The 14149-nt window shown below is 49.2% G+C and overlaps 1 protein-coding gene across 2 annotated transcripts in view; it reads left to right on the forward strand.

The window, feature by feature from the left end:
• The window catches only part of GALNT17 (polypeptide N-acetylgalactosaminyltransferase 17), a 446893-nt gene extending 433149 nt beyond the window's left edge, over window positions 1-13744 (forward strand). For both annotated transcript variants that reach the window (XM_045461501.1, XM_045461502.1), the window contains 2 exons: window positions 11245-11412; window positions 12153-13744. In XM_045461501.1, coding sequence (XP_045317457.1) covers window positions 11245-11412; window positions 12153-12281 — 297 coding nt within the window. In that variant the 3' untranslated portion in view covers window positions 12282-13744. The remainder of the gene's footprint in view (window positions 1-11244; window positions 11413-12152) is intronic.
• Window positions 13745-14149: the final 405 nt, after the last annotated feature.

Here is a 14149-nt window from a genome sequence, read left to right on the forward strand (position 1 = left end):
GGAGCCAAGTGTTTGCCGGCATTTCCACACTACACCCAGATAACAATCCTACCTTCCTATGTCACGCCACAGAGGCAAGAAAGAAATGTATCTGTTCATTGCAAAATAGAGTCTTTGCCTCCTGTAACTCAGGGTGAGCTTTGGAGGCATGCTTAGGAGTTGTCTCCAGATCTCTGAGGATTGGAGTGAACTATCCTGCTTGCCAGCCCCTCTCCCACTCGGCTCCTCTAACCCTCATCCTGGTGCTGCCCTCATTCCAGAAGGCTCCCAGCTCTCTCCACAAAGTTATGGCGGCCAGACCCTGCCATCCCCCACCTCCACTGGCGATGCCTTTCGTCTATCCACTCCTCAACCTGTCTCTGCAGGAAAACCACCCCCAAGGTTTTGTGGCATGAATGTGTTTCTCCGTTCGTTCTTGGTAGCGGTGCATTTTCTGGAAATCTAATGCTTTCATCAAGCATGATGAGTCCTAATGGTGGAAGAAGACTTAAGAGGGAGGCCTTTGGAACCATCCAGTCCCCTAGGAACTAGCTCTCCCTACACAAAACATATCTGGTTCTATTGCCTACCTTCTAAGCTCCCAGGTAGATTTTTAAGTCAACTTTATTGAAGTAGAAGATCAGCACAATACACGTCATCTCTTTAAAGTGTACACTTGGATGAGTTTTGACAGGGTACGTGCCTGCAGATCTCTCTTCCCGATCAAGCTACGCGACATTTCCATTTCCCCCAAAGATCCCCCCTGCCCCCTTTCTCCGCCCCCAGCTGCCAAACACCATGTGTCTGCTTGAGATACAGTTGGAGACATTTTTCTTCCCTATTCATTTTGGGATCAGGCACACTCTGGACAGTGACAGAGAAAGTCTGTTTGTTTTTAAGAATGTACACATGCACGCATAATCACCAGAAACCACTCCTTCGGCCAAGCAGCAAACAAATACATTCAGCCTACAGCAGGTTCAAATCGATGGAACCCGTCTCCCTGTGTCCGGAGTAGAAGGTGGGGAAAATGCATTTTTTTCATTTAACAGTGTGTTTCTGCACTGACTAGGCCTGGTTTTAAAATGACGAGAAAGACCCTTAATGTGAAAGCAATTGCAAGCCATGTTTTTATGGACAATTCGATGGATTGTGCTGTGCTCCAGAGTCATTCCACAATCATTTGGCTGGTTTTTGTTTACTTGGCTATAACCTGCATATTTCAGTTTTCCCTCAAGGCTGTTCAATGTGGGTTAATAGTTGTGTGTGCCTCTTAGATCATCTCAAATAGAAAATTCTTTTTCTCTGCTAAATGAGAATTAATTGTATTTGAGCTCAGAGGGGTTTTTTTTTCCCCCTAATGCACTAGGGTTGTGGATAACGGCATTCGTTTCTCCTCTTGGGCCCAGCAGCCAAACCTAGAATAATCCCATTCAATTCAAAAGGCATTTATAGAGCGTTTGCTTTCTTTTTTTTTTTTTTTTTTTTCAACGTTTATTTATTTTTGGGACAGAGAGAGACAGAGCATGAACGGGGGAGGGGCAGAGAGAGAGGGAGACACAGAATCGGAAACAGGCTCCAGGCTCTGAGCCATCAGCCCAGAGCCTGACGTGGGGCTCGAACTCACGGACCGTGAGATCGTGACCTGGCTGAAGTCGGACGCTTAACCGACTGCGCCACCCAGGCGCCCCTAGAGCGTTTGCTTTCTGCAAGATACTTTCCACTCCTTGTGCAATATAAAAACGAGTAGGATGCTGCCGTCCTAAAACAGTAGCAGCAACAACAACAACGAAAAGCTATAGCAAGGAATGTCACAGGACACACAAGTAGGCAAGCTGAACGAGATCGCATCTGGGCGGGGGCTTTGTGGAACCAGGGGAGATCCGATAGGGGTAGGGTGGGGATATTTTCCACACAGGGAAGACTTCTGGCTGTTTTTGAGAGACCTCAAGTCACCTGTTGGACCGAGCCAAGAAACCAAGAGTTACAGCTGAAAAGCTAAGCTGGGGACTTACAATAGAAGATCATGGTTAAAAAAAAAAAAGTTTATTCTTAAATCAGAGGGTACTAGAGCAACTGAAGGTTGAAGCAGAGACTGATAGGATTTGAACCGGCAAGAGTAGGAAGGACAAGTAGAAACTGGAAGGGCCTGGAGGTGGGAGATCAGGAGGAAACACAGGAGAGGGGAATGGGAAGACTTGTAGCTTTGGGGATGGGAGAGCGCATAGGGGGGAAGATGACCCAAGGTTGCAAACCTAGAGCCTGGGAAGAGCTCAGGAGTACGGGTGTATAACAGGGAGCTGATTGCCTGTGGGCCATAACTGGGGAAGCGAGAGGCAACAAGTTTCGGGCAGTTACCGACTCAGAGGAGGAAGCTTCACCCATTGGCTCCTCAGTGGAGCACGTGATGGGTGAGTGCATGCTTCTGCTCTTTGTGGGATTGCGTCGCTAGAACGTCGCAGTGAGCGTCGCAGTGAGCGTCGTACTGAGGTGGCAAATCCCACAGACAGTGGCTTGGCCGTGACTTTGTGGGGGAGCATGTGGGCAGGAGGTGAGAAGACAGCTTCCAACGACAGAGCAGATTAGATACTTTGAAGGGTCTGCCCACCGCTGCATAACCAGATGCTAAATCAACTACAACAAATATCATTTTAAACCCATGCTAGCTGCACAAAAAATGGTTGTATCCATTACAATGATTTGCTGCATTAACAAATCACCCCAAGACACTTTCAGATAAAGAATCTGAGAGGGTTTCCTATGACAGATAGTCACCAAAGGAAATACTTCTTCTTGTAGAAGGAGATTGAGCTCAGAAGAGTGTCCTGAGGAAAGAATGAATTATAAACAAAGAAATTTATAAACATACAAGTAAATACAAAGAAACGTTTCTTGGGGCGCCTGGGTGGCTCAGTTGGTTAAGCGTCCGACTTTGGCGCAGGTCATGATCTCACGGTCCGTGAGTTCGAGCCCCGCGTCGGGCTCTGTGCTGACAGTTCAGAGCCTGGAGCCCATTTCAGATTCTGTGTCTCCCTCTCTCTCTGCCCCTCTCCTGTTCATGCTCTGTCTCTCTCTGTCTCAAAAATAAATAAACGTTAAAAATTAAAAAAAAAAAAACAACAAAAAAAACGTTTCTTACGTAATAAGAATAATGTCTACATTGGGGCAAGGAAATATAACCAAAGGCTGAGCAGTTAAAAGGAGGTGATCAAATTTAGTGTCCTAACATCCTTGAATTTTATTGAGTGGAGTAGACATTTGAATATTGAATAATTTGCAGGGCACCTGGGTGGCTCAGTCAGTTAAGCATCGGACTTTGGCTCAGGTCATGATCTCACGGTTCATGGGTTCGAGCCCTGCGTCCATCTCTGTGCTGACAGCTCAGAGCCTGGAGCCTGCCTCAGATTCTGTGTCCCCCTCTCTCTCTGCCCCACCCCTGCTTGTGCTCTGTCTCTCTCTGTCTTTCAAAAATGAATAAACATTAAAAAAATAAAATTTAGAATATTGAATAATTTGCTCCGTAGTTAATATTAAATTTCAAGAGTGAACCATAAAATAATAGAAATGAATAGAATTTCCAAATCCATAGAGGAGAACAATGAAATATGATAATATTCCAACAAATCAAACTGAACCAATCCCAACTAAAGCAAATAAAGGAGAAAAGGGAAACAGAGAAGGCTGGATGCACAGAAAGCACAAAGAAGGATGGTAGAAATAAGGCCATATATGTCATGAAGTGCAATAAAAACAAATTGACTAAGCATTTTGGCTAAAAAACATAGATTGTCACCCTGGTTTTTTTTTTTTTTTTTTAATCCAGGAGTACTCTGTTTCCAAGAGACACATCTAAACATAGGAGAGAGAGGTTGAAAGTAAAAGCATGGAAACAGGCAATTCTAAAGGGCAGGATGCTGGGGTAACTAAACAAAGCACCTTCCACGCGAAACGGATTCTTAAAAATGAAGTGTTCTGTTTCATGACAATGAAACTCACCAGGATGGTAGAATCCTTCTCGGCTTGGGTGCTCCTCTCACATCTGTTATCTTCTCCCCTCTTTCAGTGCAACCACTTGAGTTGAGACCTTCATCAGCCCCTTCGCCTTCCATCATGTCCCGTGGCAGGTCATTGCCCATTTGGCAGCCAGTGTGGTTTTCCCACAAGTCAGGTGGCTCCTCAAGAAAAAGCCCCAATCCCTAAGCACCATGTGTCCACATAATGCAGTCTCATCTGCACTCTCTCCCACCTCCCCGATTCTGCCCCATCACAGCCATCATGCTCCCTCATGGTGAGCTATGCCTAGATCATCCAAAACACTGCATTTCTTCTGGTCTCTAGGCCTTTGGATATGTGCTTACCTTGTCTGATCTGATCTCCCCTCTCCTACTCAGTTGTTCGGCTGACTCCAACAAAGCTTCACTCAAATGCCCCTTCTTCTCGGATGCCTTTTCTGACCTCCCTTTTCTGAATCAGGGCCTCTTCTGCTCTGGCTATAAGAGCCCACTTAGCATATTTCATCACATTATGTCACACTGTCATCCTCACCTCTTTATTTGCCTGCCTCCCTGAGGAAGCTGCGAGCTCCTTGAAGACGAGCACAGTGTCACTCATTCATGATGTCAACAGCATTTATCAAGTGCCTACTATGTGTAGGCATCCTTCTAAGAGGTGGGGATAGAGCCATGAACAAAAAAGACAAAACTTCTGTCTCACGCCTCTCATATTCTACTGGATGGAGCCAGACAACCAACCCTATAAATAAGGAGAAGATATCATCTATAAGGAGATAATATGTGCTTGGAAGGATATAAAGCAAGAAAAGGGATATAGAATACATGGTGAGGGTGAAATTTTAAGTAAGATGGTCAAGAAGATGACATTTAAGCAGGAACTTGGAAGAGGTGAGAGAGTGAGCCATTCAAATACCAGGGAAGGAATATTCAAGAGAGAAGAACGGCCAATGCAAAGACTCTGAACAGGAACAAGTATGGCCTGTTCATGGACCAACAAGGAGGCCAGTGTGGCTGGAGTGGAGTCAGCAAATGATACAGTGGTAGAAGTTGAGCACAAGCAGCTATTATTAGGTTGCACTGGGTCTTTGTAGCCCTTTGTAAGGATTTGACTTTTATTTTGAAGGAAATGGGAAGCCTTTGGAGGATGTTGACCTGACTCCAACTTGAAATAACGTAATTTTAAATAATGTAATATTTTAAAAGCAATCATTGATTGCCAATATGGCAATCCAATGCCATATTGAAAAAAAAGACCAAGGGAGGAAAGGGTGAGAGCTGGGAGACAAATTAGGAGGCCACTGTACTAATCTAGTCAAGAGACAAATGTGGCTGGGTACAGCGAGGTAGCAGTGGAGGTGAAATCTGAGTGTATTTTGCTAATGGTTGAATATGGTGGGTCAGGGGAAGAGGCGAGGACGAGGCCAAAGTGTTTGGACCCAGCAACTGGAAGGATGGAGTTCTCATTACCAAGATAGAACCAATACTGTTTTGATCCTATAAATCTGAAATGTTTAATAGAGCCCCAAAAGTATGTCCAGTGGTGAGTTAGATAGACAAATCTGGAATTGAGGAGAAAGTTTGGTTCGGAGATAGAAACTTGGTGCAATTAGGCAAGTTAGCATATAGATGCCACTGATAGGCCCTAGAATGGCAGGCTCTTCAGGAGAGGTGGTTTCACCTGCACCCTGTGTAGTGTCTGGCCCACAGTTGGTGTCCCACAGAAAGACTAAGAAAAAACAATTGAAGTTGGTAATTAATGAATCCTGTTGACCTTCAAGAGAGCAATGTCAATGCAGAGTGGTGGTAGCAGCCAAATTGCAAGGCACTAAGGAAAGAGAGAGCAGAAAACCAAGAAAAAAATAAGGAGAATGAAAGCTGTGACTGGAGATTTTCTGGGCATAAAGATCTGGTTATGCTTGCAGCTTGGAAGAAATGAAGGAGAAGGGAGAAATAATGACTTAAGGTACCTGCGGAGCCAGGAGGAGACGGAGCTGAAGGAAATGAGCAAATGTGAAGGAGGGGAAGTATTGAAGGGTAGAGAAGGTAACTTCTCCACAAAGTGGGAGGCAAAAATCCCCTTGACCAGTGAGGGCCCAAGACACCACGCTACAGATTAGGATGAAGGGCACATTTTAAGAATCTAGACCTTGCTGGGGATGGGAAGGATGCGGGCTGGCAGAGTCACGTGAGGCAAATGATAAGATGACTTGGGGCACCATTGGAATATGGGTCCACAGCGGGTTCAGGCAGTCGGCACCTGGCCCTGACCCTGTGGAAGCAGGAGCCAAGGGCACCTGCACAGCCAGCAGTCCTGAGCGACCAGGAGGTACCAGGGTGGCTGCCTGTGGTTCACAGAGATATATTAAAGACCCTGCTTGCACTAGCAATGGACATTCCAAAAAGGAAATTAAGAAAACAATATCATTGACAGTAGCATCAAAAAAGATAAAATACTTAGGAATAAATTAACCAAAAAAGTATACGTCTTGTACACTGAAAACTACAAAACATTGTGGAAAAAAAATGGAAGACCTAAATAAAAAAAATATACACTGTCTTCGATGGAAAGACTTAACTGCTGTTATGGCAGTACTCCCTGAGTTAATCTACCGATTCAGTGCATTACCTATCAAAATTCCAACTCCCTTTTTTGCACAAATGGAAAAGATAATCCTAAGATGCATGTGAAAATGCAAGGGACCCAGAGTGGCCAGAACAATATTGAAAAAGAACAAAGTTAGAAGACTCACACTTCCAATTCTTTTTTTTAAATATAATTTATTGTCAAATTGGCTAACATACCGTGTGTACAGTGTGCTCTTGGTTTTGGGGGTAGATTCCCCCCCACGCTTCCAATTCTTAAACTTACTACAAAGCCATACTAATCAACCCATTCTGGTGCTATCATAAGGATAGGCACATAGATCAATGGAACAGAATTGAGAGTCCAGGAATAACCCTTCACATTTATAATCAGTTAATTTTTTTAACAAGGATGACAAGACAATTCAACAGGGAAGAATAGTCTTTTCAACAAATGATCTTGGGACAATAAACAGTCACCTGAAAAAGAACAAATCTGGACCCATACCTTACCTCATATTTGAAATTAACTCAAAATGGATCAAAGATCTAAAGGTAAGAGCTTAAACTCTAAAATTCCTAGAAGACATAGAGGTAACTCTTCATGACCTTGGGTTTGGCACTGTTTCTTGGACATGATATCAAAAGCACAAGCAACCAAAGGAAAAAAACTGATAAATTGAACTTCCTCAAAGTTAAAAACTTTTGTGCTTCAAAGGACACTCTCAAGAAAGTGGAAAACCAACCCACAGAATGGGAGAAAATACATGAACTCATACATATACCTGAAAAAGATCTGGCATCCAGAATATATAAAGAACTCTTACAACTCAACAATAAAAGGACAATTTGTCCATGAAAAAAAAATGGGCAAAATATCTGAGTTGACATTTCTCCAAAGAAGATCTACAAAGTGTCCAGTAAGCACATGAAAAATGCTCGATGGCATTAGTTATTAGGGAGATGTAAATCAAAACCACAATGAGATACCACTTCACACCCAGTCGATGACTAGAATTTTTTTTTTTAAGGAAAGAAAACCAGACAATAACAAGAGTTGGCCAGGATGTAGATGAATTGGAACCCTGGGCATGTAAGCTGGTACAGCTGCTTTGAGATAGTTTGGCAACTCCTCGAAAAATGAAGCACCAATTTACCATATGACCCAACAATTAGCATTTCTACTTCTAGTTATATAGTTAAGAGAATTGAAAACCTAGGCCTCACAAAAACTTATCTGGGAATGTTCATAGTGGTATCATTCATGATAGCCAAAAAGTAGAAAAAAGCCCAAATATCCATCACTTGGTCCATGGGTACCCAGAATGGTCAAGAGGAAAATGAGATACTCCCACACCACCTTGGAGGGAGACACCAGAGCGTAAGGATCATGTTGCACCAAAGACTTGAGAGGAGATGCCGTGGGGGTGGGAGAGTTACAGAAGACCCTGTGGAATGGAGAGAACCACCCTGAAGTCTAGGAAAGTTGAGGACAGAATATTCTAGAGGAGGGCCAGTAAATAGCTTTTCTAGTCAGGGAAACAGCTGGAGCAAAGCCTTGGAGGCAGAAAAGCCTATTGTACCTGTAGAGGACAGGGAGCAGAGGTCCTTAAGGAAGGAATACCACGTCTGGGGAGCTGGGAGGTGGACTAGACAGTGGTCCAAAGACACCGCAAAGACTCGTGATCCGGGACTGAGACAAGAAGGAGGATGTTGTCGGCATGAGGTCCAGACACGCACCACGTGCATGAGAAGCAGTGTGAGATCTGTTGGCGTAACTTTAGTACCATCGTCCTTTCAGACCACGGCCCCCTTCCCACGACCCTGGCCCCTTGGCCAGGTCCGCAGAGCCTCTGCATGTGCCCTCCTCGTATGGGTCTTTGGCTTGGGAAACCACCTTCCCCCAGATTGGAAATCCTATAGGACCCTCCTCAACCCTCCCTGCCCAACTCCCTTGGGGCTGGCACTTGGCCTTTGCAGGTCCTACTGGCTGGGATCTCGTCCTTTGCTCCCAGACCCTCAGAAAAGAGAGCCTCTGACTCCTGGTGGCATTTAGCTTCGCTCTTTAAACATCTGGGTCACAGATATGCTCAGTTAATTAATGTTCCTAGCACTGTTCATTTGCCTGCTGGATAATAGATTGATTCATAATTTCAATAAGCAGCTGTGTATATCTTTCCCCTGAACATAAAGGCAGCCTGCTGTCATTCATCACTTTGCATTTGGTGAATTTGAGTATATTCAGAGAGACATTGTTTAGGGAGGGGTAAGGAGGGCTTCTGATTTTATCTTTTTGCCTCTAACAATCACTCTGATTTGGAACTAATTTGGGTTTAAAGCACACGTTACCCGCATCTCTCACAAGGGCACTTAATAAAGCCCCTGTCACTTGTTTCAGAGGGCACCAGGTGGGCTCTCCTTTGGCGATCAAAGCAAAGGGTTTCTGAGTGGTTGTCCTCAGGAATGAGGACCCCTGCAGAAAATCCCGTCCCCTGGAGAAGAGGCCCTGAGCAGAGCTGCCTCCTTGCTCCGTTCCTGACCAGAAATGCCCAGGCTCTCGGGAGGAGCCCAGGGTCATGTAGGAGGAGGCCCTTCTGCTGCCCAGCTCTGGCCCAGGGCGGCCAACCATCGGGTATCTAGGGTCCCAAGGAGAGAGGCCAGGACCTTGCCAGGTGACCAAATGTCCTCATGCCTCAGTTTCTTTGTCTTTAAAATGCGGAGAGCAGTAGAAACCTATCTCAGAGTTGTCGTAAGAATTACATTCTTTATCCTCTGCGAGATGCTTAGAAATGGTGCAGGGTATGCCTTTAATACACGCAAGCTGGTCATTTTGTTTTTTAATTCATTCAGCACCAGCTGTATATTAAATCTTCACTCCTGCCCCCACCCACCTCCTAGGACATGAGAGCAAAAATGAGAGATGTATTTTCCTGTCTCATTGCCCTCACCAGCCTGCATTGGCGTTATCTCAGGGGGAACATAGCCCCGTCCTTACATTCCCAGAAACCTGTTCCCAGGCTGGGCACACAGAGAAGTCTTCAAAACTTGCCTGTTGGAGTTTAAATGAATAGACATGGCCGCGTCTTTTAAATGATGTCGTTCACCACGTTGATAACATCCACAAACACGTTTTGAGCACTTGGTCTGTCATTTTCCCCCAGCAAGGAATGAAATTAATTAGACGCAGTCTCTGGCCCCCAAAAGAGTGAGAAAGACAGATGGATGCATTTGCTCAAAAGTTGGTATCCAGGATTATAAACAACGTGGACGAGCAGGAGAGGGAGGCCACTGAAGTAGCATGGGCCCCGCCGCGGGAAGGATTGATAGGCAACAGCATCTGTGTATCAGTCAGCTCTTGCTGCGTAACAACTACTCCAAACCTTAGTGGTTTATCGTTGCCCATGAGTCTATAGGTCAGCCAGACGGTTCTGTGATCTGGACCAGGCTCGGCTGACTTCAGCTGGGCTCGTTCACACATCTCCTGGCAGCCAGGAGGCCGGCCGAGGGCTGCCGAATCTAGGACAACCTCATCCACTTGTCCGGTGGTTGGCTGGCTGTTGGTTGGGCCACCTGTCTCTCGTCCTCCGGCAGGCCATCCAGAACTTCCTGCCGGGGTGGCAGCAGGTTTCCAAGAGCAAGAGGGTGGAAACATGCAAGGCTAAAGGGCTAGTCCAGCACGTGGCACATCCTCCCTTCCGCTATGTTCTGTGGGCCAGAGCAAGTCGCCGGTTTTCAAGGGATAGAGTCCACTTCCCGATGCACGTGGCTCTAAATGTCACAGTGCCCAGGGTGTATAGAAGGAAGGAGTGGAGGACGTGGCTGTTTCGGCAATCTGCCACAATCCCCCAGGATTTGTTGTTGTGCGTGGAGCAGGCAGCAAGTGCCAGGACTGTGTCGCACATTTAGGACGCTTCTGCTTTTTCATCACTGTAAATCATGGTGCAGTAAAGACCTTAGACATGAACTTGAGTTTGCAGTTGCGATCGTCACCTTGGGATGGATGCCTGAAGGGGAATTTATTGGGTCAAGAGAAGAAAACATTTTAACAGCATGGAGCCTATATGTTGAAATTCCCTTTTTGACCGGCTGTAGCAACTTACCCCCGCTCCAGCCCATTTTCTGTTAACCGTGAAAAAACGGGAATAGGGTTGTTGCTGTTGTTCTTTTTTTTTTTAATGCGGTATCGCGTTGCTGTTTTAGTTTCTTTATTTTGACACCTATCCGGTTGAATGCTTTTTAATGTGTTCCTTTTTTGGTGAGCTGCCTCTTTGGGCACTTTACAGCAGGGTGGAATGAATGAACGAATCCCAATTTACAAATGGGGAGGAAACGCGGGCTCAGAGAGGTTAAGTGACTGCTTCGAGGGGGCCCCGCCAGCTGGAAGCAGAGCCAAGCTTTGAAATCAGATGTCCTGCGCTTTTACTGATCCCTGCTCCCCCCGTGTTGCTGAGCAGAAGACTAGAATCCAGAGACGCTGACCGAGGGCATGCTTAGAAGAAAATCAGACCGGCCCTGGGGGAGCAGGATCCAGCCAGGGAAGGGGCTTCCTGAGCAGGGCTCGCCTGTGAATTGCGTGTTTGGTGGCCAGGACTGCGGCACTGGCAGAGGCCTGGATGAGACGTGCGGGCCCGAGCCCCCTCTCCCCACCTCTCGTCTGCTCTCTCCCCAGCTTGCCCGCTACACCAAGGAGGGCTTCCTGCACTTGGGAGCCCTGGGGACCACCACGCTCCTCCCTGACACCCGCTGCCTGGTGGACAACTCCAAGAGTCGGCTGCCCCAGCTCCTCGACTGTGACAAAGTCAAGAGCAGCCTGTTCAAACGCTGGAATTTCATCCAGGTGGGTACCCCCTGGGAAGGGCCAGCACCCCAGAGCAGGTAAGGCTGCTGCAGACCACGGGGAAGTCCGACCTCCCCAAGGAACGGTGCCCAGGAAAGAGCACACCAAAGGTCTCCGGCCCCGGGCCAGCCTCGTGAACCCAGGGCACGTCCGGGGGGAACTGGCGGTGGCGGGGGCCTTCCACCTGGGACAGCTTCCGGGTCCCTTCGGCAGCACCAGGCCGGCTGGGCTCCGGCAGATCTCGGGAGGGGAGTGTGGGCGATGTCCTTGAAATCTGCCAAGTGTCTACAGCCGCTGCGATTGAGAAAGCCAGACCTCAAATATCCCTGCAAATTCCGCATTCCCACACCGTCGCCCATCGGGGCCGGTCCCCTGGCTCAGCCATTCGGACTTGGTGAAGCCGATGGCCATTCCGACTTCGGGGTCTCTGGATGGTCCCTCCCCCTGGGCAAACAATTTTGGTGGGACTGTTCCCCAGGAGAGGCCACGCACCAGGCCTCTTTCTCTGTCTCTCTCCCTGTCTCTCTGTCCCTGTCTCTCTCTCTCTCTCTCTCTCTCTCTCTCTCTGCCTTTCGGCCTCTTTTTCTCTCATGGTCTGATCCCTCTCTTTCTCTCTCTATCGGTCTTATTCTCTATATCTCTGTCTCCGCCGATCTGTTTCCGTTCTCTGTGTCTCTGTCTCTGTGTCTCTCTATGTCTCCCTGTCTATGTCTCCATCTGTCTCTCCGCCTTTTACCCAGAACGGAGCCATCATGAATAAGGGCACGGGGCGCTGCCTCGAGGTGGAGAACCGGGGCCTGGCTGGCATCGACCTCATCCTCCGCAGCTGCACGGGACAGAGGTGGACGATTAAGAACTCGATCAAGTAGCGGGGAGGAGCAGGGGCCCCCGGAGCCTGGCCCCCGGGACAAGGTCTGCCCGTCTTCTGGGCCAGCCGCACTGGTGAAGAGACAGCGAGGAGCCAGCCGGGGCTCAGCAGCCCTTCCGGGGCTTCTCCAGGGGCCCCGGATGGAGACTTGGTGTCCCCAGTGGGCGCTCAGCTGCCGTGAGGCTCGTGCCCCCTGGAAAAGCCCCCCGACCCTTCTCTGGGAACCCGGGAGCCGTGTCTTCTGCAGCCTGGATGTGGACCTCGTACCATGGAGTGAACCCCCCACGTCCTCCTCGTCGTCTTCGCAGCCACAATCAGGACTGGGACCGGCAGGGGCCCCTCCTCGTCCTCGTCTCTTGCAGCTGCAGCAGCTTCTGAGTGCCACCCCGACCCTCGGCAAGGTGGGGGGTGGCGCTCAGTCACGTCCTATCTGCCCCTCCTCAGAGGAGGCAGTCAGGCCCTGGGACTCCGTTTCCCTGGAGGTTGCTTCTGCCCCGATGCCCATTTGCAGCCCGAGGCAGCCTCCACCCCAACCCTTAGCGGCAGACGGCCTTGGCGGCTACGGCCCTGGACTTTTCTGGACCCTCCCTTAGATGGCCTGGAAGGAATTAATGCTTCCACGGTCACCAGGGCGCTAGGCTCTCGCGTTCTGGGGCCAGCTGCTCTGCCCGTGTCCGCAGGGAGCCAGAGACAGAAAGAGGCTGAGCACGTAGGGAGGTCATGGCTGTGAGGGGCCCTCCGGGCTGGAGCCGGGCCAGTGCGGCTCTGCCCTCGGGAGACCAGGGGGCCCTGACTCATGACCAGGGAGGCCGCCATGGGAGCCTCCACCTGGAGCTTTAGGACTGAGGCCAGCACAGCACGGGGGGCGGGGCGGGGTGAGGGCAGGACCCTGGAAAATGCTCCGGGTTCATCTCATCTCACCCCATGCTCTGCTGGCTGACAGGGGAGAAGGCAGTCGATTCCTCTCTGCAGAGTAATAATTGTTTTCGATTGCCCTCTGGTTAGGGTGCACTTGTAAATCAGAGTTAATATATGGACGCGTGTGCATGCCTACGAGTGTGTGTGCCTGCGTGGTGTGCGTGTGCGCGTGCATGTGTGTGTCTGGGCGTGCGCCTCCGAGTGTGTGATAGAGCGGGTGTCAGAGTGTGGCCTCGGGCTTGCCGCTTCGTCGCTCACCTGGATCGGGGCGAGGCTGCCGGAAGCATGGGGGGTTGGCCACGCATCTGTGGCCAGGAGGACGCGGCCCAGCCTGGCCCCATGTGGCGCCCCAGATGGAAGGCTGTCCCTTCTCCCGGGTCCCTCTCTGTCCCTCATGCTGTCCCCAAGGGCCAAGCCCTGCCCAGAACCAAATCCCGTAGTTGCCCGGTTTGGGGTTCACAGTGTCTCATCTGGTGGCATCTTATTGGTGATCCCCCTCCCCCAATTCCTCCCTTGTGAAATAAATACATGTGAGCACTTCCCCAAGCAGCCTTGTTTGCTTCTTGGTTCCTCCAGAGCCCGGGGTCTGGGGGGGGGGGGTAGTTCCTGGAACATGGTAGAGGGCTGTTTCGGGTGGGGGGGTTTGGTCTTACTGTAAGCAAAAGCCGTCGCTCGCAGCACGAGGCTGAGACAAAGCCGGTCTTCACTTGCACTCACCCCCCGAAGCAGGACAGAACCTGACATTTTGGTGCTCGTGTACTAACCCCCTTGCGGACCCCAGCTTAGGAGGCTCAGGCTGGTGCAGGAAGCGGAAAAGGGGAGGAGGGTTGAGGTGACCTGGCCGAGCCCCTCCTGCTCGTGGCAAAGTGAAATCCTTAAAGATTCCAGGCCTTCCATCATGGAAACGGGTATGGGACGCACGGTCAGGGGTCCCCTCAGCTGTGACAGTCC

Source organism: Leopardus geoffroyi, chromosome E3, assembly GCF_018350155.1.
Source record: "Leopardus geoffroyi isolate Oge1 chromosome E3, O.geoffroyi_Oge1_pat1.0, whole genome shotgun sequence".
NCBI lineage: Eukaryota > Metazoa > Chordata > Mammalia > Carnivora > Felidae > Leopardus > Leopardus geoffroyi.